This window comes from Lonchura striata, chromosome 3, assembly GCF_050655825.1.
Source record: "Lonchura striata isolate lonStrDom1 chromosome 3, ASM5065582v1, whole genome shotgun sequence".
Taxonomy (NCBI): domain Eukaryota; kingdom Metazoa; phylum Chordata; class Aves; order Passeriformes; family Estrildidae; genus Lonchura; species Lonchura striata.
The window spans coordinates 57,269,198-57,286,683 of NC_140705.1; the positions used below are offsets into that span (position 1 = coordinate 57,269,198).

Here is a 17,486-nt window from a genome sequence, read left to right on the forward strand (position 1 = left end):
TTCTTAAGTTACTCTAAGTTATTTTGGAGTTTAGGACAATGATAGAACTTTTTATTTGGAAGGATATAATCCCCATTAAATATTGATGCTTACTTTGACCTCACTCACCTGATCTCACAATTTGTTTACTTAACTTATATTCTTAAGTTTCGTGGCAGGTAAGAATCAATCACTTTGAATAGTTTGGATCAGTTTTTGTTCCTGTCTGTAAAAGCTTTGCTCAAAAGGCTATTGCTGTATAAGTGAATATTTTTAAGATGCATATCCAAGTATGTATTTCTAAGGTGAAATCCTTGTTTTGTTTCTGGGGGTGTTTTGGGCCGTGCTTAGCTCCGTCACGCAGACACGGTGGTGTTCGGAACTGCGAAACCCGACGATGTTCCTGTGAGCTGGATAAAGCCTGGGGCCACCCTTATCAACTGTGCTCATGATCCTCTGTCAGGTAAGAGGTGATAAAAGGAAACAGTTCTTGCAAGTGGTGTACAGTGAGCCTTTGAGATGTGTGCGGCATCTTGGTGAAAACGAGTGCAGTTAAAAGCTGCATCTCTGGGAGAGCCTTTAAAGGTGTGTGTACAGGACATGTGTACACCTTTCTCTGATGTATAAATAGGGAAAAGATGTTAGGTGGGAGAAGAAAGGTTGGAACAGATTCTTCATACCCAGGATGATTAGATAAGGGATTCACTGAGTTCAGAGGGAAGACTTTTGGGTCATCAAATGAGCTATTACATAATGCTGTTTTGTATAGTGTCTTACCTTGTGACTTCTGTGGACTCACCTGGAATATGGGAAAAGGAGAAGGAAAGAAATATTAATTGCAAAGTGCTGTGAAACTGTTTGCAGAGAGTAGTGCAGGAGGGAGTACAGAAATAATGTGTATTTAAGAAGAGGCAGAATGTCTCCTGCAGTAATTATTCCTGTAAAAAAGGGTTTGGAGTAATCTCCTTCCTTTTCCCCTAACTTGTTGTGCAGGGTGTATGTGTTCAGTAATTTCTGAGTTGAAAAAATGTTACAGAATTTTCTTGGGAATAAAATTAAGAAATCTTGCCAGAAGTTACTCTGCTGCTAGAATAATGTGTAATACTACTAATAACATGTAATTTTACGGCTCCTGTAAAATTTCTTATAATTCTGTGAAGATCTCTAGGTATTTTCTAGATTTTTGGTGTGTATATGAATTTGACTGCTCAGCATCCCAATGAGATTATGCTGCAAATGAATAGGAAAATGAGGAAATACATGGATAGCATGACTGGTTAATATGGTTTTTTTTTTAAATCTTATCATAAGTGTACCTGATTGACATCTATTGACCCAAAACTGTGGAAATGAGCATAAAGCTGAGAAATTGCATGGGTTTTAAACTAGAGATATTCCCTAAGGGCAAATGAAGTAGATACTCAGTGAAGAGCTAATGCAAGATCAGGCTCATAATAAAGCAGCTGCTGTTCCCATGCAAAGCATGGCCTCAGCAATAGATTTCTTTCCTTGTCTTTCATGCTATACTCTTGACTTGAACAGACACTGCAGGTGTGGAGATCTGGGTTATTACTTGATTGTCTGATGGCATTTGGACATTCACTGTCTACCTCCCAAAGCACATCTCTGATCCTACTGAGGATCTCAAGGGTGGATACCAAGCCTTTTCTCTTCCTGATGCTGCACAAGTTGTGCAAAAATAATACATGTTTTCTTTTTCCTGGACTAGTGACTAGGAGACTCATTGCATCTCTAATGCCGATTTATTTCCCCCAGGGTTTTTTGGATATAATTGGGCAGGGTCTCTTCAGCAGGTACCCAGCCTACTACTATGACACATCCTTTCATGAAGGAGGAATGAGGGAGAAAGGGAAAGGAACAGAGAAGAGAGGGAGTGGTGGTTAAGCAGTCACACCTATAAATAAATAAATTAAAAGGGATCTCCCTTCCTCATTTTAATCTTGAAGGTAGAAACCTTTTATGTGACAAACTTGGGGTGGTTCTGACAGGGTGGGATCAGCCAGTCTGTACAGCCTGAGTGGGCACCAGGAATCAATGAACTCTCCCAGCACTGTGTGCTCGCTGATGCAAGCCCCACTTTTAGACACCTAATTCTCTCAGAAGTGAGTCTGAGCCTTCACAGACCTAAAAGTTATGCAGTATAACTGCATGCTACGTCTTAAGACTTAAATATTTAATGCCTTATTTACTCTAAAGAACTATAGATAATACTAGTGTTTCCCTTCTCTGAAAGAGTGTTGTTAGAAAAACTGCATTACATACCACAGTAACATTCATTCCTAATGCAGGAAAATATAAGATTTGGCATATGCATATACATTTCTTTGCATTTTTCAAGTTGTTAGCAATGCGCTCTGTTGAGTACTGCATTATTTTTGAAAGACAGCATGAGATTTTTACCAATATAATTTAACTAGAATTCATCTACCAAATGTCTATCTGTCTTTATAGTTATAATTTTGAGGTTGTCAGAGCCTTGGAGAAACTCTGAAATTACAGCAGAAATGCATTTTACCAGCTATAAAAATGTTGGTTTCAAGGCTTACTAGAGAGGTACATGAAACACAGGTGTCTGACAGAAAGAACACACTTAGTTTAGTTCCAAGATGTTTGTGGAATAATTGTGACCTTGGAGAAACAACTGAATCTTATAAATGTCTCTTGACTTCCATGGAATCTGGCTGAGGTGCTTGGAGATTGTTCTGGATTTTTTCTTGCTTTAGAAATGTCCGACTTAACATCTGTGGGGTCACAGGAGCTAAATGAAGCCTGAAAACAATAATGGTCATGAAGTAACCTTTTATTCTTGCTAGATAGTGGCTAGATTTCCAACTTGCGTGGGTGTATATGTTGTCTAACACACTTGCATGTTTTAAAAGCACTCAGAATTTGCAAGGATGTAGCTGAATTGGGGAAATGAAATGTAAATTGGAAGACTAGAGATAAAAGTGCTCACTCCTAAATGACAATTCTTTTTCAAGTATTTTTTTTAATCAAAGATTTTTAAATTATCACAATTTTAAAACATTCTGCAATTTTCTAGCAGTGCAACATCTGCTTCTATTGCACTGACAGTTTTGGAATCAGGTAAGTGCTGGTAGAGTCTTGCAGAATATACTTTATATGTAAAGTTATGGAAATGAAAATAACTTTCTGAATAAAACTTAAGGATGCCAGAATTATATGAGATTTAATGTCCAACTCCTTTGGGTCACATGAAAGCTGAAGCCCACATGGTTTAAGTATTATAGTGGGAAATTCAACCATTTCCCCACCTCTATTCTAAGCTGCCTGAACAGAGAGCACCTGACAGCAGCTCTCACTCATCTGTACAATAGGGTACAAGTCAGAGGAGGGAGCACAATATCTGTTTAGCTCTGACCATTAGTCCGAAGCAGAGAGTGCTATTCCAGCTTCCATCTGGAAAATTTATCCTTGGAGAGCTGCTGCAATCCTGTGATTGTCTTGCTAACTCCATGCATGCATGACTTTCACCTCTAGTTTCACCTTCACCCTGTAAAAGCCTGGTTAGTCATTTGTGGGGTGACTGTGTAGCATAGGCAGTCTGAGAGAAATAGTTTAGTGAAGGGAATTGTCTAATTCTAATATGTATTTACACACATGCTAGCTCTGCCCTGATAAAAATAGTCATATTAAGCCAAATAACATAAAAAGTCAAAATGTTTCTGTAAAGCACAGCTGTCTGAAAGGGGGTTTTAAACTTCATTCTCCCTACTTCATTTGTCTGTTTGGCAGCTCTCCCAGCCTGGTCTCAAAGCAGCAAGAGTCAGCTTATGACTGTAATAGGCTATTCCAATAAAACTCCTCTGTCTAAATCTAAAGCTGAGCATCTCCAGAAGAAATGGTTTGGTTTTTGTTTGTTTGTTTGAATTGCAAGTGTTAATGCAAGTAAAAGGAGTTTTCAGACACTTTATCTTAGAGTTTAATATGAGGACTCTTGCCTTCAGCTTGGTTAGGTGTGTCCCTGATGTGTAGATGCCTGCTGGCGGGGAAGTTTGAGAAAGGGTCAGGAAACACATGGAATGAGGCTGAGGGGTCTGCAGAGAGGTCTCAAGGCTCTCAAGGAGAGGTCTCCTGCTCTCTCAGCGATGGATGTGGGAGAGTGGGCTACAGCTGCCACCCTGTCTCCAGCCTGAATGTTCTGTGCCCTGCTGCTCTGGGACCCTTGTTGGGAGGGGTGATTGTGCAAGGAAACATGAGCCTTTTATGACCAGTACAAAAGGGGTGAACAGAGCAAGAGCTTGACCAGGTCAGGGTTTGCACTTCAGTTCCCCTGTGGCAGAAAGGTTAAAGCTGTCAGCATACAGTTGTTATTTTTAATTACAGTTATATCTACGCCCTTCTGAATGTGGCTCCGGCCTTGATATGCCCACAGAGACTAGGATGTGAATTTTGGAGAAATTGTGTCTAGATAAAAGAAGACAACAGAAGAACAAGCCAGAAGAAGGATTACAGCAAAATGACAAAATAATGTGTTTAGTTGGGGTAGCTAATGTATGATTATCATTTGATATATTGCCACTAGAAACAATTATAACTGTCTCTGAAGTTGAAGTCACTCTGACTTTTGTAGAATCTCCAGAATACCTATATTAATACCATGCTGATGAAGATAACTGTTGCTATTCCAAAAACTTTGCATATACTGTTTCCAAGTTCTAATAATCCTGTATGGTATTTGTGATCATTTCATTGTTCTCGCTCACTGTAATGTGTGTGCCGAAGAGAAGACAGTCTTAACCATGCTCATTTAGGTGTTCTGTTTAAGAATATAGATAGCTTTCCAAATACAGCTGTGTGAACTTACTTTGTGTAATATGTTTTAGAGCACACAGTTACTCTCTGATTTTCATAGTATATTCATCCTTCTGGGTGATTTCATTTGAAGTATTAGAGAAGCCACCTATCATTTTGTCAGTAATATTGTTAAATTTCAAGTCAACCTTCAGAAATTTTTTTTATTTGGACATAACTTTCAAATACACGTGCTCCCACTCAAAAAAGATTTGTCATTTATTAGTGCAATACTTATATTTTTCAGAGAAACACAGCTATGGTCAGCAGAACAACCCTGCTGCTGAAAAGACTGTTGGTTCTCTTGCAGTAGCAATGAGAATGCAGGTTAGTGTACCATTGTTTGTAGATTGTACCAATGTTGCAGATCTGTTGCTCTTTCAGTAAGTTGCAGAAATTGCTTCTACAGTTTATATTGTAACTTTTGTTTTGCTCTTTTGACCATCATGCCTGACTTCCATTTTAATAGCAACTCTTAATCAGATAGAGTGATACTACATTTAATTAGAGAAAGGTAAGTTAAAAATCAGACATCTCATAATTCTGGTTAATACAGTAAAGGTTGGCAGAAGCACTTGTGCCAACAGGCTAATGTCACTCACTCTGGTAAGACTGAGAAGATTATATCTGTCTGCATTTTGCATTATGATAGATAGGGGGTCCTAAATGTTATTTAATGTATGTTATTTAATTTAATGTATGTTATTTAATTTTGGAAGCAGTATGAGTCAGTCAGTGAACAATCAATATCTTCCTTTATTTTTAAGGTGAGAGAACAATAGTAACTCTCCATTTTAACCAGAATAAAATGTCCAATGACCTAATTAGAGACTCTTCTCTGCTACTTATGTGTTAATGGGATTGAAATGTGGCCATACAATAGAAAAGTGGCTCTTACTTTGTCCTAAAACCATGAAATAGAAAAATTTTTAAGTCTGGGGCCTTTTAAAGTTAGCCTTTGCTGTAGAAGTTATTTCAACATGCTATAGATTGTTTGAAATTATTGTTCAGCATTTATGATGTATCTGTTGTGTGCTGTTTGCTTGTTTAAAACCAGAACATGGTAAAAAACATGGAGCGATGGATCCAGTCCCAGCAGTACAGGAAGTGGAACCTCCACAGCTTGAAACTGCAGCCCCTCTCCCCAGTGCCCAGGTAATAAGTGCTTTTAAAGAAAAAAAAAATGAAAAAGATTTTTTAAAAGATCAAGCAAGAGTGACAACCTAAAAATGTGCTGTCCCTAATTAATTTTTAATCTTATGTGGACTATATATGTTGTGCCATTCTCTTGTACGCTTCATCATGACCGTGTGCTTCTATTTGCTGCCAGTTTTTACTTTGATGATAGCATTGGAGCCAAGCTTTATTGAATGAAGACCTAAAGCTAGAAGGTTTCATTGATGAAGGGAGGAGAAGTCTTGTGCAAAACCAACAGAAATACAAAAGACAAGAAGTTCCTAATGGCTGAACCTTGATGTAGGAAGGTGTTTAGTTAAGGCTTTGTGATTTCAGTGGTATTTGAGTTTGTATTTATTTTCTTCCCTCAGCAAAAGTACTTTCTTCTGCATTAGACTTTTAAATTCCTGTGTGGGTGTGAAAAGCAGGAAGCATATTTATTCTCATGGCCAGATTCTTTTCAATCAGCTCCTGTCCTTCACTTCCCAAGACCCCTGTCTGGGCCTCGGCACAATTACTGACACCTGATATTTAAAGCAGCCTGAGCTCTTTACTGTGCTGAAGTGCTTTGCTATGTGTTGGTTGTGTTGGGTGACATAGAGAGAAACCAATGGCTTGAAAGTGAGGAAAGTGTCAACGTTTTTTTGTACTTATTGATAGGCCTGCTTCTGCAGATGCTGAAGGAACCTCACACCAGAATAAAGTCAGAGAGAGTTGGAACTGCATAGTCTGGAGGATAGGAGGATCTTATCAATGTGTCTAAATACAATGTACAATAATACAAAGAGAAACAAGGCAGGCTCTTTACAGTGGAGCCCAGTGACAGAACCATCAGCAGTGAGTACAAACTGAAACCCAGGAAGCTCCATTTGAACATCAGGAAATACTTCTTCACTGTGAGTGTGACCAAATGTTGACACAGATTATGCACGTTGATTGTGGAGCATCCATGCTAGGAGACATTCAGAAGCCACCTGGACATAGGCAACTAACCAGTTCTAGATGCCTCTGCATGAGCAGAGGGGTTGGACCAGATGACTTCCAGAGGTTCTTTCTACCTCAGCCACTCTGTGATTCTGTAATTCTGAATCCTACTGGTGTCATTTTGGAAAGCTGTGACAAAATGTTGTATTTTGATTTGCTTTTCACTGTCTCTTACAACAGTTTAATGGGAATGAACACAAATGTAATTCAAACCAGAGATGCCAAGAAAATGAGTTTTCTCTTGTAATCAGGCACACAAGGAGGCAGAAATGCTTGAGCTTTCTCTGGAATTCTAGGATTAAATTTCTAGAACTGGAGCCTAAAAGAAACTATGCTTAAATAATACCATTAAAAGTTAAAGTATGTGATGTCACGAGGGTGATAGTAAAAATAAATTTTCACAAAAAGGTATTTCCAACGCTCCCTATGACATTGTGTGTTTAGTGCATCAATAATTACATAAGTAATAAATAATGGTGTGTGTGTGTGTATATATATATATATATACACCATAATATATATAGTATAATATATGTTATGTAATTAGAATAGGACTTGCATTTATCTACTAACTCTATAGCTTTGTCTTTTTTCTTTTAAATGTAAAAAACCCCTTCAGATGGAAAGTATCCTGTAATAAAATGTAAGCTTTCAGTAATACACCACGTTGTGTGGAAACAGATGGAACTTTCATTGAAAGTGAGGCAAAGCTGCTTAAGCACTAAAACTAAGAACATCTGCCTTTTGATTTCTCTGAGATCTGGGTTGAAGTATTTCCAAATATATTGGAAATGGAATGGAAAATTTTCTTACAGTATGCAGTTAAAAAAAATAAAAGTCAGGTGAGTAGATGTAGAGCCTTCCTCCATCTTTTAAATTTTTTTGCATTTTTTAAATTATCACTTAACATTGTCAGCAATGGACTTCTTGCTTAACAGTTTTCATTCATGCAGAAGAACCACTTTTGCACATCTCCAGCAATACTGAATAACATAACATATTGAACAATTCTGATATTTCCAATACAGAGAATATATTGTCAGACTAAAAGAGTCAGCTACAAATACAGACTTCTGAAGTCCAAGTATAACCAAATCTTTAATCTTCTGTGTTTTGGGAAAATATATTTAGTAGGAGGAAAAAATGCAAACTAACTTTGTCATATTAGTCTATATTTTTCTCCTCTTGCTAAATGCATAAATTACTTTAACAGGAGAATAGTTACCTTTAAAATTTTCATTTCTTAGATCTTTAGGGGACCACACTACCACAAACTTAAGAAGAATTTTATGGGACTTGAGTTGTTTATGTGTTGGAAGTTCTAAGTGAAAACTTAAGATGGTCTTTGCCATGTGATGTTTGGAAGCCACTCCATCTTGTGTTCTCATTAAGTTTTTACAGCTAGTTGTGTTTGAAGTGACACATAAGAAGCCAAAGTGCATCCCCTTTGTGAAAGGGGATGCACTTAGTATGGCTTTGAAAGAAAGCAGGTTCCAGGTTAGTGCTGTGATTGAGTAACTCCTTGTCCTGTAGTACTGGATTATGTCATTGTTTGGGTGGATGGTTTCTGGGTTTCACTTAGCTGCTGCAGGGTGCAAAAGGGGGATATTTGAGAACTATAGATCAATAATGGAGCCAGTTTAGGGTTTTCTCAAAGAATTGCAAGCAGTTAACTTGGCACAGACTGGTCATTTGCCAGGTGTATGCAGAATGGCCAAAGTCCACACACAGAGTTGAGATCTGGTAGTATTTTTATGTTCATTGGATATTTAAGGTCTTGAAGAATGTTCAGAAGGTCAGGACATGAGCTTTCATGCCACTTCCAGATTCCGTCTTAAAAATACTGTGATCAACTGAAACTACATAAAGAAAATTGAAATTACTTTTAAGGCCGGTTAGGCTGAAAGTAATTTTTAAGTTGTTTTTTTTTGAATTGTAAGCAATTCAAAGCCCAAGGAGACAACTCTTCACGTCCTGTGTGCCAGGCCCTGGGCTTCTGTGCTGCAGGAGCTTTCAGCTTCTATGTGCTTATGTGGACATAATGGGCAACCAGGTGAAGCTCACAAATGAAAAATCCATGATGGAGTGTTAAATCCAAAGACCTCAGGTTGTCCAGGTCAGGAACAGCAGATACAATCAGCCACATGCCCTCAGGGAATCTGTGGCTTGCTTCAGCTGCTGCTTGCCCTTGCTGGAGGTAGTTCTTTAAGCTCACTGGATGTCTTGGCTGTGCCCTGTGCTTTAGACTCCTGCTCTGTAGGCATTCCTAGTTTAGCTGTGTTTTAGAAGTGCGTGAGTTGGTCTGCAAATGCCTTGTTTCCTTTGGTGTCCTCATGGGGAACATCGATGTTGGCGCTGCCCTCGGATGAAAGGCACTGCATGCACAAGCATTGGGTTTAGCAAATGTGTTTGTGTGACTGTTGGCCAAGGAATGCATGCACTTTTTAGTAAATTGTATGTGCTGAAATATGCTGTGAGGCAGGAGAACAAAAGGGAAAAACAAATCCAGAAACATCTATTCCAGTGGGACATGCTTGGGCATCCAGCAGACACATTTCTAGCTTGATATGAGAGCATTATGTAATATTTGGAATCTGATTAAACAAGAGCTGTCTGTGAGATTGTAACAATTAGCAAAGTCTGTACAAGATTTTCAATGTTATATTAGATGATACTTAATATTTAGGTTTGGTTAATAAAATGTGAGAGAGAATTGAAAAACTCATTACAATAATTCCATTGTTGGATTATTTGCTGTTGTTTTGTGTTCTGTCGTTGACCACCTAAGCTGAGAGAAATCTTCTGGCTCCTATTTGTTTTCTTTTCCAGTGATATTGAGATTTCCCGAGCACAGAGTCCAAAAGCTGTTGATGTACTTGCCAAGGAGATAGGATTGCTTACAGATGAAATTGAGATCTTTGGCCAAACCAAAGCCAAAGTACGTTTGTCCCTGCTGGAAAGGTTAAAGGATCAACCAGATGGAAAATATGTTCTAGTTGCTGGGTAAGAATGCTATGTAATGTCATTAATGTCCGCTGTTTCCACTCTTATTAATATAAACAGGCAACTTACATCTTTTTTATACACTGTACAAATAAGAATCTTGAATGTTTTCATCTGCATGTTGCTCTCTTCTGAAAGTGTGCAGGTTTTGAACGTTTTTGAAGTAATACAGCTTTTCTTCCAAACTCTTATTACTGAATTAAAGTGTATTTTATAAAAGGTAATTTGTTGTAAGATTCTGTGAACTGTTGGTGAGTGGAGTTTTTTTACTGCTTTATCAGAATTTTAAATGTTTAACTTGGATATTTAAGGCTGCTTGTATTGTGGCTCTTTATAAACAAACATTAACAGAAGCTACATGCTAATCTGTTGATATTAACAATAAATACATTTTAAATTGAGGGACAGATTACAAAGTTTAAAATGCCGTGTTTTTCTCTGAAATGTAGACATGTCTCCAGGCAGGCTTATCCTGCTTGCTTTTCCCACAGTTACAGTAAATGCAGTGCTCAGCAGGAATTATGCACTTCTCTTCTGAAGAGCTTCAGGTTTTTCTTGCATTCAATGACAGAGCTTTTTCATTCACTTGGTTTACTAAGTGGAAACTTCTGCTTGTGAACAAACATGTGAAGGTTTTCATTAATATTTAAATTGCAGTGTGTTCTTTATATTCTGAGTTAATCTATTGGTTGCTTCCTTTTAAGTAAAACCAGTCATGTTGAAAATGCAGTTTTGGCTGATCCAGAAGGAGAAGGCTGTTGTTGACTGCCTTGACCTACTGATTCCTCACCTTGGCTAGTGTTTCTCAAACTGTTTGCTTTACTGCCTTCCTGTGGGATCAACCTGGATTTCTGGCACTGTCTGAGGTGGAGCTGCTGTAGTCTGACTTGATGTCACAATGGTGAGGCAGGCAAGATATGAAGCTTTCCTCAAACTATGTGATGAAAGTCCAGCATTAAAGATAGTCCTGGAGGATGCTGAAGCAGTTAAGAGAAATTTTGCATCCTTTGGCATAGTTTTATTTTGGTTTGGATTTTTTTGTGGCATTGGAGAAACAAAAACAGGTTCAGCATTTGACTGAGTTTGAAGAAAGTTGCTGCCATGTATTTTCATGCTCATGATGTCAACAGATATTTGGTCATCATGCTGCAGACCAATCCAGGCTTCCCTAGCAACAAACCTCTCACAGAAGAAGAGGTTATTTGAAGATGGCCAGAGGTGCAAAGCTGGCAAGTTGCAAAGCCCCATTCGGATGGGCTTTAATTGTGTCAGATTGAATGCACCAGTGCTTACGTTTCTTCACACTGCTTTGTCTCCCATTCTCCTTCAAAGAACGTGTCTCAAGCAGTTGTCACAGAAAGAAGTGTATCTACAGGTGGAAGAAATGCAGTAGTTTTGACCAGCAAGATAAAAAGTTTGTAAAAAGCAGAAAATTGTATCCTCTTTTTAAGTTTACACAAAATGTACCAATACAGAATGGTTCAGATAAAAAGGGCTGGGTTTGGTACCTTCCCAACCCAATGATGCAATATGTTGCTATTTGTAACATCTCTAAAGTCATTGCATCTTGTGGGGTTAGTGCGAAGCTGCAGCTGCTGCACTAGGAGTGCTTGGGCAAGGTCACTACAATAGTGGGAACATTCTCTTCTGAGAGAGTTCAAAGCTTGACTTTGAAATATAGTATGTATAAAATATACATATAATGTGTGTTTATATACTCTCAGCTGCTCTCCCTTGCTGAAATGGGTGTTGCAGATGACAATGATTTTAAGAAAAGCAGGGAACTCTCTCTGATGGGGAAATATTCAATGCAATGAAAATCAAGTATCACTGAAGTGTGGAAACTGGGGAGTGTAATAGTATCCTCATTTGCCTTCATTCTCTCCCTTGCCAAGGCAAGGTCAACCAGAACCTGCCATTTGGATTATTATGTTTGTTTACAATAACCAAAGATATTTAAAAATTCTTAGAATGATGTGGTGTAGGCCTTCAGAGTAAATTATCAGTGCTTCTGAGGAAATATTTAAGATATATGTTTATACTTACGGTTCTGGGGGAAATATTTGTAATGTATGATGAGAACTTATTGTGTGTGAAAAGGGCATAGCATTTATATACATGTATTCAAGAAACTGCAAAACCTCCAACCTCCATCCATGGTGCAGCCAGCAACATTTGTGCCTTTAAGTGCACATTCAGATTTAAATGTTTCACAATGTCTAGGAATTTATAAATATTTGCTGCAAATGCATGTCTAGTTTATTCCTGATATGCTAAATACCAAACTTCTTGTTCTAAGCAGGAAAATACAACTGAAATGTACCTTTTTATCTCTAAGGATAGTTGTATTTATGGCTCTTTAAAAAATTGCTGACTGCAAAGTCTTTTCTGTTCTTTCTAAATGTGAGTAAACATGGCTAAGTGTCTCATCCATTATAAACTTTGTATGCTGAAATATTGCTGTTTGATTAACAGATTGTCACGCCCAAAAACAGAATGAAGAATTTATTCCTTTATAAATTCCATATACTTCTGTATGGAGACCTTTCTTTTATTTTTTTTTTTTATTACTGTTTTCTTATTTTCTTTGTGTTTGGCTTTCTGTAGGGCTCATGGTAAGACACTGTGGGGGCAGAGTCACAAGTTATCATGGAATAATTGTTTCTTGGGCATCAACTGGCTGTAAACAGGATTTTAGTGTGCTAAATAATATGTCACAGGATCTGTTAACTCAACCTGCCTCCACACATTGCCAGCAGAGAGCATGCAAATGAATGCAGCTTGTACTTGACCTAGGAGCTAAGTTTAGTGTTCAGGGTAACCTAATCATGCATTCAGGCATGTGAATGGCATATTCACAGACACAATATGAAATTACAGCTGCAGTTTGTTAGAATCTATCTCTGTATGTGTGTATGTTTCAGTGTCTTGTTTCTAAATGCTCCAGTGTTGTGGCTTTTAGTGGATAATTCTGGAAAGTTGTTCACTTCAAAAATGCAAGATGAGGAAGAATAAAAAGTGGGAAAACTATGAAATACAATTCTGCCTTTAACAAGAAGTGTGTTGGATTTTAAATGTTGGAAAATTTAAATTCAGTATCTCCTAACAGTAATAGATTGTTCTGTGATTAACTACCTTTTCAGTAAGGTAAAAATGAAGGAAAACAAAAATAGATTGTATTTCTTTTTACTGTGTCCCTTGGGCTGCAAGGTGCTTAAAAGCTAAGAAAAAATGGAGACAAAAATTAGATGAAAGATGCAAGGAGGGATAAGAGGGGAAAATACCCCTGTGTTGGTGCCCTGAATTGTTTGACAGTCCAAGGTAAAGTCATAGTTGAAACAGTTGTCATGATTGGTCATGTCATTACAGAGCTCCTGATTGGCATTGTCTTGTATGAGTCTGTAGTGCATTATGAAAGTTTGCAATGGAGGATTCCTCAGTCTGTTCCTGTCTTTGCCCAGTCATTTTAGCTTCATAGTGATCTCTGGGCTTTTGTATTTGGAAGCTTCAGTCCCAACCCAAGGATGCCACTGCAACATTTTCATAACCTCATCTGGACGAGGTAACAGGAGTTGCAACACTTCTGTGCTCAGAAGTACATTTCTGACAGGTGTAATCTGGGATGGGAGATGTATGTATGCCCATGGCCTCCATAGTCTACTTTCACAGGTTTCCATGCATATCACACAAATTAGGAACTCATTAAAATCTTTGAGTCTGCTGATACTTATGAGTTGAACATAGGAAATTTGAAAAAGAATTGTCACAAATCCAGTAAAGTTCTTGCTGGAGTCGCAGTGGCTGGCGTAGCTGTGAGGAGTTTACAGCTGGTGCAGTGTATGTCTCCCTGTTTGTTTATTTTCTCTTTGGGAGACCTTGTGTAGCTTTCCCACAGAAACAGTTCTGCTGTAAGCTAATGTGATGTATAACAAACAAGCAAAAAGTCTGTATATTCTTATCTTTGTTTTGATATATATAAAGAGAGAAGGCTTTCCAATGTTATGGGGAAAACTTACTTTGCCAAGGAGCTGATGACTGCTTGGTAGGTGGCAAAGTTTAAGGCGGAAAATTATTGTGGAGTTTCTGTGTTTTGATTGAAAACATACTAAAGAAATTTGAAGAATAATGCAAATGGCTGTTAAAGTCTCTTGAAGTTCATTAAAATTTATTGCATTTTAAAGGAGGTTTTTCCTCAATTTGCATAAGGTTAAAACACAGCATTGCACAAATTAGCCATTGGCAGTTGTAATTTTATACCCATGTGAGCAAGTGACCTAAGCTGCAAAAGTGTAGGCTCAGTAGTGTAGCCAGCAAAAACAGCTCAATGTCCACAAAACAGATTAAGTGGATTATTTTATTTATAAAACCCAATCAAAGTAGAGCTGGTACAAAAGGGAAGATATTTAAAATAAACTTTCAAAGGAAAATTATTGGAATAGAATTTTCTTTAAATTTCAGGTGCTTTTTTTTTCCCTTCTTTTTACTAATGTTTAAAGCTGAGATTTTGGTAACTGTTGAAATAAATAATTAACTTTTTAGCTCTTGAGGTTTCCTGCTAGTTTAATCAAAGAGCAGAGGTGTGTTTCTCTTTTTGCTTTCTGGAAAAAGGTCTGTCCCATAGAAAACTCTCAGTGCTTTCTGGTTCATATTACAGTGTCATGTTAGAATAGGCCAGTCGAGTTACCAGAGCATGTTAGTAACGTGACACTTGACTGTGTGTTGCTTTCTTCTATGACAAGTAGATATTATTCTTTATGCTACCAACATGCATTCTGGTTATGCTTTTGTCAACTGCAATTTAATTTCCTTTGCTGGATGAAGGCTGCATCTTCGGTTTTACTGGTTTCATAAGAGTTGTAAAGAGTCCCTGTGTTGCTGTGCATACCAGGTCAGCCACCTACCATGTTTTGAGCTGAACCAAGTAAATAACTAAGGATGATGTCTCTGAATTCTCTTGAATGTGAACTTCATATGTCTGATGCTCAAAAATAGAGGTAGCCACCAACAGGATGCCCTGCAAATGATAATTTTTCAGTTAGTAGTGCAGCCATCATGTGCACGGAGTTTTTTTGAAAGTTCTTTACTGGCAACTTCCAGGAGACAGTTACAGGTGTCTCTTTCATAGTAGAATAGTTTTATTTTAGGTGTTTTGTTACTGTTTCTTCTTTTTGTTTTGTTGTTGTTATTTTTAAATAATTGCTTCTAGAGTTGTTACCTTGGTAAGTCTTTGAACACAGTAATGCCTCAGAATTATTTATATATGCCTTAAATCTAGTTTTAATGCACAGGAATAAGAGGATCAAGTAAATGAGATTAGGACAATAGACAAAAGTGAATGAAATAGTAGGAGAACAAGGGGTAAGGAGAAACCATGCTAAGAATTATTTGAATGGATTTGGGGAAACCAGTGTTAGAACAGTAGTGAGAAGGTAAAACTGGTAGTAAAAGTGAGTTAACCTGGCTGTGGTGCTCTGAAAGAAACTCATTTTTCTAAAGTAAGGATCCTGGGACAAAAAGGAGGTCACAAAAAGAGTGGTGAGAAAAAAAGGCAGCTATCTATGTGGCAACTGTGAAACCCTGAGGGCTCCCTGTCCTGACAATGTAGAGATTAAAAGTATCCTTTCTTCTAGGAACTTGAAGAAAGGAACTTGAACTTTGCAAACTTGAAAGTAAAAGAAATGAAGTAGCATTCTGTGCTCCTGCAGTAGATCAGAAGGAAATAAGAAGGCCTAATGCAGATTAAAAAAACGACAGGGACCAAAACTGCTTTTCTCCCACCATTTTTTTGGCTCTACATAGCTATTTTGCTAGAATTCTATTAATTCCTTTTTAAGTCAAAGAAATGCAATTCTAGGATAATGAAATAGTCTGAATAGTAAGTTATTGATGATGTTTTACAATCTGTTGGTTGATGAACACATGCTATAAAATGTGGGAGAAAATTGCTAAAACCAAGTGCCCAGATAAGTGGCCCATGGTCACATAAGAGTAGTTCAAAGCGAGGAATTCAGGCAATCTCTTATAGATGTGCTTAACCCCATTGATTTCACTGAAACTTCGGTTAAAGACTTCTTTTCTGAATTGTAATTATTTTTTTCCTAGATGTTGATTTGACTTGCTTCCAAACTGACTAAATTTTTGCAGACATGTCTATCTACTGCATCTTTTTTAAAGTAAAAGCCAAGGATCTGATGATGCTGTAAAAGATAGATTTGTTAAAAGTTAACATTTTTCATCTATTTTCTTTTGTGGAACGAAGAAGCGCTTTTTGCCAGTCTGTGAACTGACTAAACTAAGCTGATTCTTACAATTGCACTCATGTTTTTGTGCCATTTGAATTGTGATCTGAGGATAGCAATATCTTGGAAAAATTACTAGTTGGAGAAGGAAGTGTTTCTAATTAGATGTTTTAGCTCAGGTTTTGAAGAGGTCACAGGATAAGGGTTCCCCTTTGACTAGGATCCATGTGCATTCTTGTATTTCCTTGGGAATGAACACTAGTTCTTAACGTCAGCTTCAGTAAAGTACTTTTCTGCAGCTAGAAAAAGCACAAATGGTCACTCCTTGCCAGAAGAGGAGATTTGTGTGAGAGTGGTGTGAATGAAAAAAGGACTGGGGCTTTCTTCTTTTGCCAATCAGAAAAAGAAATGCTGCCTCAAAAGAATCATTGAAGTGCATTTTAGGAGCCATGAGATATGTTCACATGTCAAGAAAGAAAAACAGAAAGAGAACCACACACACTTTTAAGATGGATTATAAACAAATGTGCTGATGTTGAAAGTAGGGGGTGGATCATTTAAATTGAGGCGTCTCTCATTCACTGAAGGCTGATGAAGTTTTCTACTTGCAAAATCAGCTGTCATTGTCCCTTTATTAAAGGGAATAGAGTCTTCTCTCGGGACAAGAATAGAGTGGAGGTTAGAGTCTCTTATTTGAGTTTGGAGGTCTTTTTAAAATTCTGTCCTGTTTTGGTCATGGTCTAAATATGGGAGCTGTAGCATGAGGCTTTTGAGCTTTTGTATGGACTATGATAGTCATTGTCCTCTATTGCTCTTAAATCTCTGAAACAGAACTGTGCAATAAATCATGTTCAATTCAATATAGTGGATTTTGTGTCCTGTTTTATTTAAAAAGCAGTTGATCTGTCATTGTTGAGGGTTATGGTGACGTGGAAGCTGGAGAGGCATAGTTGAGTTCTACAGACAAAAGTGTTGGTTATTTAACTTAAAATATTCTATTATTTCATTCAAAGTTTGAGCAGCGGGAATAAAAGATCTTATGCATTACTGCAGAAAAATATTAATACATGCCTAGAGTATCGTGATGGATGGTTTGTTAATGAAACTGGTGAGACTTTTGTGCTGTAATAAAAATGTCTAAATTCAATATATTCTTTTTAGAAGTTTTGCCAAAATAATCGTCTCTTTTTCTGCTATCATAGTAAATTGCTTAAATAGAAGACACATGTATATTGGCATTCCAGCTTGAGCTAGAGGCTAACATTGTGG

The 17,486-nt window shown here is 37.5% G+C and overlaps 1 protein-coding gene across 4 annotated transcripts in view; it reads left to right on the forward strand.

The window, feature by feature from the left end:
* MTHFD1L (methylenetetrahydrofolate dehydrogenase (NADP+ dependent) 1 like) overlaps positions 1-17,486 on the forward strand; it is a 143,935-nt gene that overhangs the window by 15,782 nt on the left and 110,667 nt on the right. For all 4 annotated transcript variants that reach the window (XM_021540609.4, XM_085576594.1, XM_085576596.1 and 1 more), the window contains 4 exons: positions 331-442; positions 5,063-5,142; positions 5,873-5,970; positions 9,805-9,978. In XM_021540609.4, coding sequence (XP_021396284.4) covers positions 331-442; positions 5,063-5,142; positions 5,873-5,970; positions 9,805-9,978 — 464 coding nt within the window. The remainder of the gene's footprint in view (positions 1-330; positions 443-5,062; positions 5,143-5,872; positions 5,971-9,804; positions 9,979-17,486) is intronic.